At 42.0% G+C, this 17,285-nt stretch overlaps 1 protein-coding gene across 2 annotated transcripts in view; it reads right to left on the bottom strand.

Moving 5' to 3' along the window:
- Positions 1-17,285, bottom strand: part of BAZ2A (bromodomain adjacent to zinc finger domain 2A) — a 161,371-nt gene that overhangs the window by 40,912 nt on the left and 103,174 nt on the right. For both annotated transcript variants that reach the window (XM_077483474.1, XM_077483473.1), the window contains exons 10-19: positions 12,843-13,050; positions 12,664-12,725; positions 8,701-8,745; positions 7,535-7,822; positions 7,176-7,430; positions 6,864-7,078; positions 2,925-2,999; positions 1,494-1,647; positions 921-983; positions 680-824 (exon numbers count right to left, since the gene is read on the bottom strand). In XM_077483474.1, the coding sequence (XP_077339600.1) occupies positions 680-824; positions 921-983; positions 1,494-1,647; positions 2,925-2,999; positions 6,864-7,078; positions 7,176-7,430; positions 7,535-7,822; positions 8,701-8,745; positions 12,664-12,725; positions 12,843-13,050 (1,510 nt within the window). The remainder of the gene's footprint in view (positions 1-679; positions 825-920; positions 984-1,493; positions 1,648-2,924; positions 3,000-6,863; positions 7,079-7,175; positions 7,431-7,534; positions 7,823-8,700; positions 8,746-12,663; positions 12,726-12,842; positions 13,051-17,285) is intronic.

Genomic DNA, 17,285 nt, shown 5'->3' on the forward strand with positions numbered 1-17,285 from the left:
GGGCATGTGGCCTGGTATGGTTCAGGAGGGGGGCGCTCTCTCGCCCCCCCCCCCCTCTTTTCCTGCAGCCTGCCAGGTTGCATGCTCGGATAAGGGTCTAGTATGGATTTTGGGGGGGGGGGGGAGTAGAACGGGATCCTCTGCACCATTTTTTTTTTTAATTTGGTGCACAGTTCCCCTTAATATACATACCAGACCTGAGGGGCCTGGTACAGATTTGGGGGGGGGGGGGTGGGGTGGGGGCACCGCGCAATATTTTTTACATTTTAGGTTCGGGGTTCCCCATAATATTCATACCAGACCCAAAGGGCCTGCCTGGTAAGGGACTGGGGTGGAACCATGCCTTTTTTTTTTTTTTCAAAGAGTTTTATCTATATTGCAGAGACCAGACAATTCATTACAACCGCAAGCAGTTATAAATGACTGGGGTTGTTCGGCTCATCCTTAGTTTAATTATTTTGAGGGAACAGAAAATGTACACTGTTATACACTCACTACTTTACATTGTAGAAAAGTGTCATTTCTTCAGGTGTTGACACTTGAAAAGATATAATAAAATATTTACAAAAACGTGAGGGGTGTACTCACTTTTGTGAGATACTGTATGTGAACAGAGCATTGAAGTTAGTGCTTTGTACAATTTCAAAACAATGACGAGGCATAATAGGTCAGAATGTACCAGGGCTTTCTGAGTAACCTTCCACAAAGATGCCACCTATGTGTGGCAGCATCCAATAGAACCTGCGGTACCGATCCTGCCCCAGGGTTGTGCATCGAAGCCTCTGAGAGCAGCCAATAATTTTCTTTCGCAAAAACATTTGGCGCTGTAAAGAAAAAAAAAAAATTCTAAGTTAAAAAGCGTGAAAAATAACTAGCAGAAAATTGTATCTTCACTTTCTATTATGGTGAATCAACATTACCTTAGTAAGTTTTTCCATTTGCCTTTCAAGATCCAGACTACTTGCATTTGAAGAAACCTCCTCCTGTAATGCAAAGCAAAAATACTGAATATATACAGACTAACTGAACAAATTGTGCTTATAATTCGATCTCTCATTATTTATTCATCAATGCATCAATTTATCATGTAACTGGGCGTGACACTTTTTCAAAAGTGCAAAAAGAAATCTGAAGTGAAAAACACAAAAGGCTACAATTGCAGCGTTCTCCTACAGAAAATGCTAGTTGCCTGGCTGTCACTCAGATTTTAGTGAATTTCATTCACCAACCTGGAACAAGTACTCGAAAAGGAACTTCTGAAATTGCAGATCTAGAAAATCAGGAGGAGGAGATCAGCAATGACAGCCACCATCCTTTATATAGAAAGTTTATTACAAGCACGCATTTCCCATACAGCATACAAAACCCTGTGAATAATAAAAGATGAAAGGAGACAACTGGGGAAATATTTGCCCATTTCTTTTTATGCAGTTACTGGATGCATTTATTAAACCTTATTGCTAAGGACTATTGTTCTAGACTTTCTGCCTTACCCCTTCATCTGCAGAAGTATTCAACAGCCCAGGCTTGTCTTCTGTTAAGTTTTCATTCTCTTCAGCAGTAGTACTACGCCTTTGCCGACTCTCCTCTGTGCTGACAACTTGGTGTTCCTGCGTAACAGTCTTTTTTCCTAATGCAAACTTCAACCTGAAGGCCAGGGAGAGAAAAACAAGAATACCATTTTTAAGGACTCCTCCCTAATAGAAACAAACAATTAGGTTTTCAAACAATGTTTAAAAGAAAAAAAACAAAACAAAAAAAAAAAAAAAACTACAAGATATTTCTAAAGCCCCAGGCAGGCACAGGTAAAGAGGTTTGGGGGGGGGGGGGGGTTGGGGAGCTGGATTGGGGCACTAGTGTCATGACCTTCTCAGCATTCTGCTTCTCCTTCACAGTCCAGTGAATAAGCCAGACATTTTATTAATTTCTATGAACAGTTACCAGAGCACGGATGCATGGAGAATTCAGGAGAGCCTCAATAAGGTGCAGAAAAATGCAGAATGCTGAATTTTCCACACCTCTTCGCTCTATTGTGGTGTCAACAAGGCACATACAAAACAACTGTTTTCATGTTCCCTTGCAGAGACTTGTGTTTTTCAAGTGCAAAACGCAGGTCTTTTTACATAGTTTGATCAAACTCTGATGCCGCGTACACACGACCAGTTTTCCCGTCGGAAAAACTTCAGAAGATTTCCGCTGAAATTGTCGTACGTACACATGATCACACCAAAGCCCGATCGTTAAGAACGTGGTGACGTACAACATGTAGGACAGGACTAGAAAAAGGAAGTTCAACAGCCAGTAGCCAATAGCCTCCGTCTCGTACTTGCTTTAGAGCATGTGTCGTTTTTGGTCCATCGGAACAGCATACAAACCAACACTTTTCTCGATAGGAATTGGTTCAGTCGAAAAGATTTAAAACATGTTCAGTTTCTAGGTCCATCAGAATTTTCATTAAAAAAAGTCTGATGAGGCATACACACGATCGGAACATACAATGAAAAGTTCCTGTTTGACTTTTTCTGTCGGACAATCCACTCGTGTGTACACGGCATAAAGGGCATCATCCACTTGTAGGTGCTGCACATGGGGCTAGGCAATGCTCGGGACTGGATGGACAAAAATACAAATCCTTAGCAGGCGCAACAGTTTCCTTACATGCAAGTTTAGCTTAAAAACACTAACCATTAAGGCATCTCAACAGCAGACAGACCACCCTACATCTAACTTATGGTGTTTATCATTTGTCACAACACCATGTATCACTAGCTCAATTTTAAGGCATATCAAAATAGCTATTGTTATTTTTGCATTGTTCTATTGGTCAAATATTGATAATATTCTCGCTGCCTGCTAACTGTATTTTCAAAATGCTGGAAAACAGCATCCTAAATAAAAGTGTACAAATGATGATGCAAGTTTACCTGCGCAGTTTACCCTCGATTATCCACTTATTTTTTCGGTAGTTTGACATGTTGTCCAGAGTTTTATCGATTTCACTGTAAATTAAGAAAATTGTTTGTTTATTAAGTGCATTTCAACAACATCAAAAAAGGTAGGTTGCAATAGTAGACATAGTATAAAGTGTACAGCGACAGCTCGGCTTTATATTCATCCGACATTTTTCATCATTAATGGGAAGAACATTAAAATGCCGTTTATTACATAGTAGGCAGAGCTCGGGAACTCCAGTACAGCCTCACCTCTATGCATGTCCCTGAAATGATAAAAAGGGGAGCAGGGACAGAGTGAGCAACAGTGGAGTATTCATTGGCCGGTTTGCATGGCGGTGGGGATGCCGACTGGCAAAAAGTAGTAGTGTCTGGGGTGTTTGTGTAGTGTCAAGAGTGCTGGAAGGTAAGAGGTTCAGAGTCAAGAATGCAGTGGTGGGGGCATGGATATGGAAAGCTAGGGCACAGAGAGCCAGGGATACGGAGTTCTCCATAAATCACAAAAGAAAAACCATACTATTTGCAACCTGCAGGAAGGCTTCTCTGAATGACCACCACCTGATATTGTGTAGGCTCCTAGACCACATCACCTGCCTACCTAAGGCAAGTGCAATAGGATTTTGTTAGCATGCGGAGGGAGGCCATAAAAGGGGTTGTAAAGGTAAATGTTTTTTCACTTTAATGCATTCTATGCATTAAGGTGAAAAAACATCTCACACTTCCGGCGCCCCCAGTCCCCCAGTTTTACTTACCTGACACCTCGAAAACCCCGCGCTCGCCCCCACCATCCTCTTCGCTGCTCAGCCTGGCCGCTGATTGGCTGGAGTGGATGAATTGAAAGCAGCGCAGCCATTGGCTCGCGCTGCTGTCAATCACATCCAATGACGCAGCGCATGGGGGGCGGAGCCGTGTGATACAGCGAGTGGCTATAGCCGCCAGTGTCCTATCATATACAGTCCCCCATCGGATAGTGTCCGCTGTGTACTGCGCATGAACGGCGCCTGCCAGGTTCTAGCCCCACCATCCAAGTGGACATAGAGTTGGAATATAAAAGAGCCGAGCGCAGGCCCTCCAATTCTGCCAGCCCTATGTCCGCTTGGATGGTGGGGCTACCACCTCCACTCACGGCGCAGGCGCTGTCCATCTTCGGAGATTTTCCGAAGCTTCTTCTGCTTCGTACTGCGCAAGCGCAGTACGGGGCGGACACTATATGATACCAGGACACTATATGCCAGAACACCGGCTGTATTACGGGAGCGTGCCCGCAGGTGCTTCTCACCATGCGAGGGAGCTTGCTTGAACGTGAGAAGTACCTGCGGGAGGAAGCAGAGACAGCCGCTCGTTTTTCACTCTGTGAAAAACGAGCTGCACAGTGGAGGTAAGTATAACATGTTTGTTATTTTAAAAAAATATAAATTTTTACTTTACAATTCCTTTAAGTTATCTGAAACCATGAAAAGCCTTTATGTCCACTTCAGACCAATGCATTGTATTGTGCATTTTAACGCAAATTACCTCACCATGTGGTAACATACAGCATTCTGTGCTTTGACGGAATCTGCAGTGACCTTCCCACGTACCTGTAATATCAGCATACGGCACAGGAAGTCACCAATAACTTATTTGTACCTCTCTTCAGTAGATCAGAGTGATGTGTATAAGCCACAAAGAATTTATTAGTGACAAGAGACTTCTGTGCCAGTCACTGAGCGGATCTGTGAAGCTTGCTGCAGGTTTGAACAGGTCAGTAGTACTGTCAATAAAATGTCTGCTACTGGAGTAGTGAAGGATTTTTAACATTGCATTGCTACCCTGCATGCGCCAAATATTGCTTACCCCAAAGACACCACCACCACCCATGCGACAGTAGTATAAGCAATTAAATGTAGACCAACACCATCTACAACAACCATACCAAGTGAGAAGTATATCCAGAGTTAATCCTTGCACCAGTGGAATTTGGCCTTCTAATTTCTTGCCCTATCAGCACACTCCACCTCTGCCATCCAGTTTCTGCTGCAGCTCACACAGGCACTGTAATCTGGATGCTTACACTGCCTTGAAAAATTATTCAGACCCCCTTGAAATTGTCATGTTACAAACAAAAACATATGTATTTTATGGCAAAGTGGCACAAAATTGTGAAGGGAAATTATAAATGGTTTTCACAATTTTTTACAAATAAATATGTGAAAAGTGTAGTGTGCGCATTTGTACTCAGCCTCCTGAGTCAATACTTTGTAGAACCACCTTTTTCTGTAATAACAGCTGCAACTTTTTTTGGGGATGTCTCTACCAGCTTTGCACATCTAGAGTGACATTTTTACCCATTCTTTGCAAAATCGCTCAAGCTCTGTCAGCTTGAATAGAGAGCGTCTGAACATCAATTTTCAAGTCTTGCCACAGATTCTCAATTGGATTTAGGTCTGGGCTTTATATGGGCCATTCTAACACATGATTATGTTTGATCTAAAACCATTCCATTGTAGCTCTGGCTGTAGGTTTAGGGTCATTGTCCTGCTGGAAGGTGAACCTCTGCCCAGTCTCAAGTCTTGCAGACCAACAGGTTTCCTTCTAGCACTGCCATATATTTGGCTCCATCCATCTTCCCATCAACTCTGACCCGCATCCCTGTCCCTGCGGAAGAAAAGCATCCCCACATAACGATGCAGCCACCACAGTGGGGATGGTGTATTCAGGGTGATGTGCAGTGTTTTAGTTTTCCGCCACAAATAGCATTTTGCTTTTTAGACCAAAAAGTTTAATTTTGGTCTCATCTGGCCAAAGCACCTTCTTCCACGGGCTTGCTGTGTCCCCCACATAGCTTCTCACAAACTGCAAATTGGACTTCTTATGGCTTTCTTCTTGCCACTCTTCCATAAAGGTCAGATTTGAGTCTTGTGGACAGATTCTCCCATCTGGGCTGTGGATCTCTGCAGCTCCTCTCCAGTTACCATGGGCCTCTTGGATGCTTCTCTCATTAATGATCGCCTTGTCCAGCCTGTCAGTTTAGGTGGATGGCCACGTCTTGGTAGGCTTGCAGTTGTGCCATACTCTTTACATTTTCAGATTATGGATTGAACAGTGCTTCGTGAGAAGATCAAAAGCTTAGGATATTTTTTTTTTTACAACCTAACCCCCTTTTAAAGTTCTCCACAGCTTTATTCCTGACCTGTCTAGTGTGTTCTTTGGCCTTTGTGATGCTGTTTGTTCAACAAAGTTCTAACAAACCTCTGAGGGCTTAACAGAACAGATGTAATTATATTGAGATTAAATTACACACAGGTGGACTCTATTTACCAATTAGGTGACTTATGAAGGCAATTGGATCCACTAGAATTTAGTTAAGAGTCAAGATGCCTGAATACAAATGCAGGACACACTTTTCAGATATTTGGAAAATCATTTATCATTTTCCTTCCACTTCACAATTATGTGTCACTTTGGTTGGTCTATCACATAAAATCCCAACAAAATACAAATACGGTTTTGGCTGTAACATGACAAAATGTGGAAAATTTCAAGGGGTATGAATAGTTTTTCAAGGCGCTGTAAATACCCCATTCCTCCACACAACTTCTGCTGCTGGCCAGGAGTACTGCCTCTTCATGTCAACCCATTCCTGCGCCCCACCACAACGGACCCCCATCCTCTTCCACCTACAACTAGGATGGATTGAACCAGTTTCAGTGTGTTCAATGGTAGGTCATAGAGATGATTGTTATAATAGTAAAGTCAGGGTACGATGAAAACATGGAACATGAAGCAGAATTTCTCCAGCAATGGTATTGCAGCCCTATTTCTTTTTATTTACCCACCCCAAAATTGTTAACATGGCATTATGTATAACATGTCACTATAACAAGTTCACTTTAACAAGTAAAAGCATTAAAATCAAACCAAGTAGTTTACCTGATAATGCGGGTGCTCCCATTGAGCTCATTCATAATAAAAGCAAGCACTGCAGCTTTAATGTGTGGATGATGGGCCTGAAATGGATGTGTGCGAAGACTTTCACACAGCTCAATCTCACCACCATATGCCTCAAGAAAGATACGCAGAACTTCAGAAACATTTTCCCTTGTCAGATTAATTTCAGAAATTTTCTCTCCTAAAATTTTCAGGGACTGAGGGAAAAAAAAAAAAAAATATATCAGTTGGTGATTACACCTCATCCTCATACCCAAACCAAACAAAATAGGAGTAGCTGATATGCACAGATACCTGACAGTATGATGGAAGTCCAGGATCGAATAAAGCTGTCCGCAGCAATTTCACTAGAAGATCCTGCAACACGCCCTGGCTGTCGCCCACATTAAAAAGTCCCTCCTGCAGCGTATACAGGCTTGGTATATCCTTTGCTTCATTTAATCCAAATACTTTTCCATATGCATACAGAAACTCTATGGTCATTATGCAATTAGAGAAGGCACAGCTGGGCAAAACCAATCCTGGGACACAAGGAAAATCTGGCAAAGGCTTACAATAAATAAAAAAAAAAAAAATGTTCTTAGATAACCATTGTATACACCAACAAACTATGTATATTATATTGCAGTGTTAATCTCTAGAGTTTTAAATACCTGATGATCAGGTAAACACATATCTTCTGTTGGTTTCTTCAATTCTTCTAACATAAACTGCTGGCGCTTGCGTTCTTCTAGGCGGCGTTGTTGGGCAAGCTGCTTCCTGTCAGGCTTGTTCGGCTTATGAACAACAGGAGCATTTTTTTCCCTTTGTCTTCTACTTACTCTCCTCTTCTCAGCAAACTGCTCTGCCTCCTTGGCTTTCCTCTCCGCAATCTGCTCAGCTTCCTTTATTCTTTGTTCATTTTCTCGCTCTTCCTTTTCCTTCTCCTTCTTTTCCCTTAACTAACAGAAAAGAAACAAATATACAGACTGTAGTCACCAAGAGATTATATAAACAGAGTGGAATCAAGGGCTTGCATACATCCTCCTCATGCCACTATACTGGGGATCTACAAAATTAAAATTAATACTAAATTAAATTTAGAGTAAGACCCCTTTCACACAGGGACAGATGCGCTCAGAGGAGTCCGCCCGCTCAGCAGGAGATCGCTCTGAGCCGGGCAGATGTCAGCTCCGTCTCTGCTCACTGAGCGGGGAGGGACCTGTCAGAGCCCCGCTGATTTCTATGGGGAGATCGGACAGAATGTCCATTTTAATCAGATCTCATCCAATCCACCAGACGGATGGCTGAATGTATCGCCATACATCTGTCTTGATCGGATGGCAGGCGTCAGTAGACATCTCCGCTAACACCAGCCTGCCCATAGGAGTCAATGGGTGGCCCGCTCTGATCCGTCCTGAAAAAGAAATGGACAGGCAGATCCAAGCGGACTCGTTGCGTGAAAGGGGCCTTAGACAATCCTTCCTCATCACACTTCACAAGGTCAGGTATTCTTTTGTTTTACAACTGAACACCACATTTCCCCAACTCCATTTCTGTGGGAGACTAACCCTGTGTAAGGTAATACATTACTTAAATAGGACTAATAACTGTACTGCTTCACTATAAATGTTCAGATCTGGCCCTTTTGGCCAAGCACTGAATTCTGGGAGGAGGTTGCATGCCGATGGAGGTTCCATCCCAGAAAGCACAGGTGTTGGCAGCTGCAGGGGGTCTTTTAGCGAGTATGCTGTACATACAAGTGACCCCGTTTCCGTTTGCTATAAATGTTTGCTAAGGAAAACAAAGCTGTGGATCATCATTGGTTCTAGTTACTCACTCGAAGTTTCTTTGCGGCCTCTTGTTTAGCTTCCTGATTTCTGGCCTTGAATACAGACAAATATCACATTAAAAACAAGTCACACATAAAACATGTGAAATAACATACATTTAAAAATGTAACCATTTTTTCTTTAAAGCCGAGTTCCAGCTGGACCCATGTAGCTGCTGACTTTTAATAAACACACACTCACCTGTCCCACAGTCCAGCGATGCAGCCACCCAAAGGCTCCATTATATCCTGCATCTGTCCGCAGTGGCGGCATTGCAAGTGTTTGGCACCCAGCTGCGACATCTTGCAGCTTCACAGCTGCGTGCGCACTGCACGTCCCAAATGGCTAGGAAATGTTCTGGGTACTGTGACGTGTCCAAGAAGATTGCAGGTAGGGAGAAGAGTCTCCCCCTAGGCGGCGTGGGCAGAAGTGGGAGCTGGGTACCTGTCAAAACTAGGTACCCTCTCTCCCTTCAAAAAAAATAAAAAATTACATTTGGCATGTCAGGGGGTCAGGATATCTTAAAGCGGAAGTTCCACTTTTGGCGTATGCAAGTTCAAAACCATTTCTTATAGTTTTGCATAGAGTTGGATTAGGACAAGCTTCACAGAGGTAAAGAGCACAGGTTAAACACTTAGAGTCAAAATCATCTTCCCCCCCAGGAATGCCAACAGTGACTGAGCCAGGTGCTCACCAAGGCTGGCATATACTCAGCATCTTGCCAACAATATGAACCATTAACCTATGTACACAATTAGTCTGAAGCTGTAGAATCATTTAGCCAACTGCCCCACACCTTTTCAAAATTTAGATGGTACCCCTCTACTGAGATACGCAAGTTTTGTACAGTGGTAAAGCATTATTTAACACAGAAAATTTAGTTCAACCAAGCAAAATAGGCACCCCTAAGGATAGGCACCACATCCCAAATAATGAAGATATAATAGTGGGAGATTCGGAGGGATTTTAATTTTTTTTAATTTATTTTTTTTATAAAATTTTATTAATTATCCACAGCGTAAAAAATACACAAATAATTCTATTTCAATCAGGATTAAAAAATGTATGCAGAAATCACAGCAATACAATGAATACAATACATTGGTGGTTTAAATAAACAGATATTCTGGATGACAGTATTCTATTGCACATTTTCCCGACATGTTTCGCATGAATGCTTCCTCAGGGGATGTGCCAATATTCAAACAGTAAATTGTCTCCAATCTCCGTTAGTTGGAAACAACATTATTTAACACCTTTAAGGCCATGATGGTAGGGGCCACCGGTTTCTTCCATGACAAAATTACTTTACATGCATAGTACAGGAGCAGGGTAAGTAGTGTACAGATCACCTTTTTAAGGTGCCAACAGGTCTACCAAAGAGACTGCTATAGAACGTACAGGTCGACCGATATATCGGCCGATATTTGGCATTTTTTTTAATTAATTGGCATCGGCGGATTGTGCTGATAAAAAAGTCTATTACATGTTCAGCGCGACATGCAAAAGACTTCTGTAATAGAAGTCAATGTAAGTTGCCTGAAGACATCAGTGAAGGGCTTTCCTCCTCTCTGGGCAGGCTGCCAAGAAAAGATCAAAGAGATACAATGTTTCTTCTTCAATGGACTGAACTCCCTGTGTAGAAGTTCTCAATTGAAACCATTTAAAGACTAAATCTTTTCTGACACTTGTTGCTTACAAGTAAAAATTCAGTATTTTCTGCTAGAAAATCACTCAGAACCCCCAAAAATTATATATTTTTTAGCAGAGACCCTAGGGAATAAAATAGCGGTTGTTGCAATATTTTATGTGACGCGGTATTTGTGCAGAGGTCTTTCAAACGCAATTATTTTGGAAAAAATACACAGATTAATAAAAAATAAAAATAAAACAGTAAAGTTGGCCCTTTTTTTTTTTTTGTCCAAAAGTTTTGAGTACCTGTTTTTGTGTATTTAATATATATAGTTTTTTTTTTTTACTCTAAATTATACATACAAGTGAACTGATTGGAGGTTTGTTTTGTTTAATAAATGGGTAAGAAATTTTCTTCATCACTTATTAAGGCTGCTTTCACACTGGAGCGGGCAGGCATTGACCGTAAAACGCTGCTAGTTTTAGCAGCGATTTACCGTCATCGTAGCCCCGCTATTCGGCTGCTAGCGGGGCAGTGAAACGCTGCTGCAAAATCGCATTGCATGCGCTCCAGCAGTGGTGCCCATTCGTTTCAATGGGAAGGAGTGGTGGAGGAGCAGTTTACACCGCTCCAAAGATGCTGCTTGCAGGATTTTTTTTTTTTTTTTTTTAACGTCCTGCCAGCGCATCTCCTCATTGTGAAACCACTCGGGCTTTCACACAGACTGCAGGGGAGCCGTTTTGAAGGCAATTTACAGGCGCTATTTTTAGCCCAAAATCACCTGAAAAACGCCCCAGTGTGAAAGGTGGCCAACTTAGATTTTATGAGATAAAGGGGGGAAAAAATAAATAAATAAATATCGGCATCCTAATCGGCCATCGGCCGCCGCGATTTCTAAATATATCGGCCAGAGAAAAACCCATATCGGTCGACCTCTAATAGAAGGTCTTATGGTAATAGTCGTAACCGACTTAACAGTCCATAACCTCCACCCAGAACTGTTGAACGGGCATGCAATGCCAGAAAATGTGCAGCAAAAAAAAATAAAAAATAAACCCATCCCAGGGGCATCAAGCCGCCAATAGTTCGAGGGATGTGCTGAAAAAATTCTTGCAAGTTTAGCTGAAGTGTAATAAATTCTATAGAGAAATTTGAATTGTATCGGGTGATCCTGTGCTGACACCAGTCTAGAAAATGTAGAGTTCCATACATCATCCCAGTCATCACTATCAAGCTGCAGGAAGTTTGACAACCATGCAGCAGGACAAAGAGGTCAAAACCTTGGTAGTATAACTCATTAGGGCTTTAGCAAGGTCTATCTCTAAGCAAGGATTCCAGATTGCCAACTCTCACATCTAGGTTGGAAGACTCAAATTGGGTAGAAAAGCTTGTTGGAAATGGAGGTAGCAAAATAAGTGCGAGTTAGGGAGCTGATATTTGCATTTAAGCACCTCAAATGTCAACACCCCATTTCCAATTATCAAGTCAACATAGCGTATATTGAGACACCACTCTGACTTGTTTTTAGCTCTCCCAGTCATTTCCCATGCTCTAAAGATAGATCCCTTAGACCTTGTGAGGAGATAAGGGGCCCTGGTCCCACGGAACACAAAATGTGACAATGTCTCATAGGATCCTATGACTGTGGCCCCCACTGCATCATCAGGCTGTGTCAACCACCTGTGTGCAAAGACTAAGTGCCCTGCTAAGAAACATCTAGCAAAATTGGGTATTGCCAACCCCCCCCCCCCCCCCCCCATCTACAACAAGGTGCTCCCCCACCCAAGTTCATTTTTAACAAATTAATTTTCCATGCAAGATACATGCAAGGCCACCATCAGAGGTTCTAGCAGAAAGGCAAAAAAGCCTGGAGATAGCCCATGTACCCCTGGCTACAGGGAAAAATTCGGAGACCATACCATTAAGCTTGACCGCCGCTAATAGGGTACTATAGAACAATGTAATCTATCTATGAAAGGTGGTAGAGTTGGTGAATGTTTAAAGTGTCACTAAACCACTAAGGCACAGGCCTCAACTTTACTGCAATTGTGAAAGTCGTTCATGACAATTTTATAAAAAAAAAAAAAAAAGGTACAATTGCCCACTGAACAACAGAAAAAAGCCTTAAGTAGTATAAAATCATATCCACCTAAACCAGGGTCTACAAAACAAGTGCTTCTATTCAAACATACGCAAGTCGTAAAAAACTGGTTTTGACAATCTTTAAAGAAGATGTATAAAAAATAAAATAAAAAACAAAAACACACACGCAGGATATATCCTTGCACTAAAAAGACCATCAAAGTCAGGCAATTTTAAAAAAATATGCAAGACATACCTTCCTTCTCATCTTCTTCCTTAGTTTGCTTAGCTGAACTTTTTCTACATCACTAACTATATCTATAGAAAATAATGATCAAAAAAAGTTAAATAAATGCACAGAAATCACAAAATAATTTAAAACAATAAAGTTGATTAAGCATTACACATACAACGAAAACAAAAAGGATTTTATACCTTGATTTTCCAACTTCCTTAAAAGTTTGGCATCAGCTTTGTTAAGCAAATCTATCATTTTTACTTTCGGAGGTCGTCCTCTGCCTCTCTTGACTTTATTCTCCTTGGCTTTAGCTTTTTCTAAATTACGAGGGCGCCCCCTCTTCCCTGTGATGGCCAAAATACGGGAGGGGATTTCTTCAGACTTTAGTAAAATCCACTGCAGGCCCTGGAGAGAAAGATTTAAAAACAGCCCTCAGCAACACTGATCAGCTACAAAGAGAACTGTACAAATATCAGGACTACTCTAGGTTTTCACAACACTCAAGGATAAACAGTAGGGATGAGCCGACCCCCCCAGTTCGGTTAGCAGCAGAACATGCATGGAGGCAAAAAAAAAAAAAAATTGTTTAAACCTGCGAACGTTAAAAAGTCTATGGAACATGAACATGAAAAATCAAAAGTGCTAATTTTAAAGGCTTATATGCAAGTTACTGCCATAAAAAAAATGTTTGGGGACATGTATCAATGCAAAAAAAGTTAAAAAAAATGTTTTTTTTTCGGGAGCAGATATTTTAATAATGCATAAAGTGAAACCATAAACATGAAATATTCCTTTAACTATTGTGCGGGGGGGGGGGGGGGGGGGCGCGTGTTCTTAGTATGCCTGTAAAGTAGCAAAAATGACATTTCTAAAAAGGAAAAAATAAAAAATTTCCTTTAAAACTGCTCAGGGCTGTAATGTATTGTCACGTCCTGGCAATATAGATGAAAATCATTGGACAAAAAAAATAAATAAAATAGCATGGGGCTTCAAGTAAATGCCACCTTGTGTTACAGCCAATCTCCCTTACAATCCACAATGAGGGGAGAATTGCTGCAAGGGAGGCCAGAGTCTACTGGAAGATGTGGTTGGAGCAGATTCACAAGTAATGTTTTCAGTGGAACAATTGGATGGACTAATATATTTTGTGATATCTATATCAGAGAGGTCTAGATAATATCATTGTAAAATATTTCAACTTCGGATGGAGTCTTAAAAACACAAAAATGACTGAATTTAGTACCTATAGTTATTGCTTTTAAAAAAATATTTTTCTTTAGAATAGGAGTGCGTTAGGGAAGCACTAGCTCTGCAAGATTATAAGATCAGAATAAATACCGGTAACTGCATTATTTACCACAACCTGGGGTGCAACCACATTAAAACTAGACTAAGACTAAGCATTAAACTAATATTAGGGCCAAAACAACTAATCGATGAAAATTCGTTGTCAACTATTTTCATAACAGATTAACCACTTGCTTACTGGGCACTTAAACACCCTTCCTGCCCAGACCAATTTTCAGCTTTCGGTGCTCTCACACTTTGAATGACAATTACTCAGTCATGCAACACTGTACCCAAATGAATTTTGTGTCCTTTTTTTCCCACAAATAGAGCTTTCTTTTGGTGGTATTTGATCACCTCTGGGGTTTTTATTTTTTGCGCTATAAATGAAAAAAGACCGAAAATTTTGAAAAAAAACGCATATTTCTTTGTTTCTGTGACAGAATTATGCAAATTATTAATTTTTCTTCATAAATTTTGGCCACAATTTATACTGCTACATATCTTTGGTAAAAATAACCCAAATTAGTGGATATTATTTGGTCTTTGTGAAAGTTAGAGAGTCTACAAGCTGTGGTGCGAATCGCACAAAATTGATCACATCTGATGTACTGGTGACCTATCTCGCTTCTTGTGACCCAAACAAGTCAGGAAAGTACAAATACCCCCCAAATGACCCCTTTTTGGAAAGTAGACATTCCAAGGTATTTAGTAAGAGGCATGGTGAGCTTTTTGATGTTGTCATTTTTTTCCCACAATTCTTTGCAAAATGAAGATTTTTCATTTTCTTTATTTTTCTCCACAAAATTGTCATTGTAATAGGTTATTTCTCTCACGTGGCATGTGTATACCACAAATGACACCCCCCAAAAAATTCTGCTACTCCTCCTGAGTATTACAATACCACATGTGTGGGACTTTTTCGCAGCCTGGCCACATAGAGAGGCCCAACATGCAGGGAGCGCCATCACGTGTTCTAGGAGCATAAATTACACATCTAACTTGTTGACTACTTATTACACTTTTGAAATACCAGGACAATGACACGTGACACTGATGACAGATGGCACTGATACGTGGCAATGATGACACTTATACGTGGCACTGATGACACGTGGCACTGATGACAGATGACACTAATATGTGGCACTGATGACACGTGGCACTAATACGTGGCACTGATGACACGTGGCACTAATACGTGGCACTGATGACACGTGGCACTAATATGTGGCACTGATGACACGTGGCACTAATACGTGGCACTGATGACATGTGGCACTAATACGTGGCACTAATACGTGCCACCGGTGACAGATGGCACTAATACGTGGCACCAATGACACGTGACACTGATGACAGATGGCACTGATAAGTGGCATTGATGACACGTGACACTGACAACAGATGGCACGTGACACTGACAGGTGGCACTGATGACAAATGGCACTGATACGTGGCACTGATGACAGATGGCACTAATACGTGGCACTGATGACAGATGGCACTATGTGGCACTAATAACACGTGGCACTGATGACAGATGCCACTTATACGTGGCACTGATGACAGATGGCACTGGGGACAAATGGCACTGACAACAGGTGGCACTGGGGACAGATAGCACTGCGGGCAGGTGGCACTGGGGTGGGGTGGATTGCACTGGGGTGGATGGCACTGGGGCGGATGGCACTGGGGCGGATGGCACTGGGGCAGGATGGCACTGGGGCAGGATGGCACTGGGGGGGGGGCATGGCACTGGGGGGGGGGTGGCACTGGGGGGGGGGTGGCACTTTTTATTAAACTTTTTTTTTACTTTTTTTTTTTTTTTTTTTCTTTTTTACACTGACGGCTGCTGCAGCCGTTCTTCTCTCCCCTCTCACACGCTGTCTGTGTGAGGAGGGAGAGCGGCGCTGAGAGATGATCTCATATGTTTACATATGAGATCATCTCCCATTGGACACGCCGATCACGCTGTAAACGGCCGCTGTGATTGGCCGTTTACAGCGATCTGTGTTTGCCTGTCCCCGGGGGACACGGCAAACACAGAACTTCCGCGATGCGCGCCCGCGGCGGCGCGCATTGCGGAAGTAAACACCAGGCCGTCCAGGGACGGCCAGGCACGGGAAGCCGCCCGCCCTAAGGCCGGCATTCGGCTATAGGGCGGGCAGGAAGCGGTTAATCAGCCAGCTGATTAGTTGGCCTGCATACAGAATGCATTATTTGTTTACATATCAGGAAATACAGTGCAGCACACATACAGCTCAGTACACCATCCACACATGTCAGCAAGTGCCTGAGAAGTTGTGAATGTGCAAGGAGCAAAGCTTCATGGGACATGTAGTCCTGGGCAGGAAGTTAGTGGTTCTAAAGTCAGAAGTGTTTTTACTTTGGTATAGGGGATCTCTACTATACTATACTTTGCAGCTTGCTATTGGGGCACTCTGAAGGCAGGAGGAGCCATAAGCATCAGTAGGGAACCCGAGAATAGGAGAATCAGTGCTGCTCTGTGCAAAACCATTACACAGAGCAGGCAAGTATAACATGTTTGTTAAAAAATAAATAAAAACACACACTTTAAAGACTGTGCTGGGAAGATCAGCATTTGAACCCAGGGATGGTGGTGGCTGATAGACTGGAGGTAATAGAAGGCATTACAATTACATTTAAAGTAGACTTTTACCAGTATTGTGCATTATATTTAAAATGATTATATCCGGGGGGGGGGGCTTTGTCAGCTGTTAGAAATCTTTTATATTAAAAGTAGTACTATCTCCCTTCCATCCCTAACTCCTAGTTAAAATGATATACAGTGCCTTGCGAAAGTATTCGGCCCCCTTGAACTTTTCAACCTTTTGCCACATTTCAAGCTTCAAACATAAAGATATAAAATTTAAATTTTTTGTGAAGAATCACCAAGTGGGACACAATTGTGAAGTGGAATGAAATCTTTTGGATATTTTAAACTTTTTTAGCAAATAAACTGAAAAGTGGTGCGTGCAAAATTATTCGGCTCCTTTACTTTCAGTGCAACAAACTCACTCCAGAAGTTCAGCGACGATCTCTGAATGATCCAATGTTGTCCTAAATGACTGATGGTGATAAATAGAATCCACCTGTGTGTAATCAAGTCTCTGTATAAATGCACCTGCTCTGTGATAGTCTCAGGGTTCTGTTGAAAGCGAAGAGAGCATCATGAAGACCAAGGAACACACCAGGCAGGTCCGTAATACTGTTGTGGAGAAGTTTAAAGCCGGATTTGGATACAAAAAGATTTCCCAAGCTTTAAACATCCCAAGGAGCACTGTGCAAGCGATCATTTTGAAATGGAAGGAGTATCAGACCACTGCAAA

The sequence above is a fragment of the Lithobates pipiens genome, unplaced genomic scaffold, assembly GCF_037356315.1.
Source record: "Lithobates pipiens isolate NorthernLeopardFrog02 unplaced genomic scaffold, aLitPip1_a1.2 Scaffold_16, whole genome shotgun sequence".
Classification (NCBI taxonomy): Eukaryota; Metazoa; Chordata; class Amphibia; order Anura; family Ranidae; genus Lithobates; species Lithobates pipiens.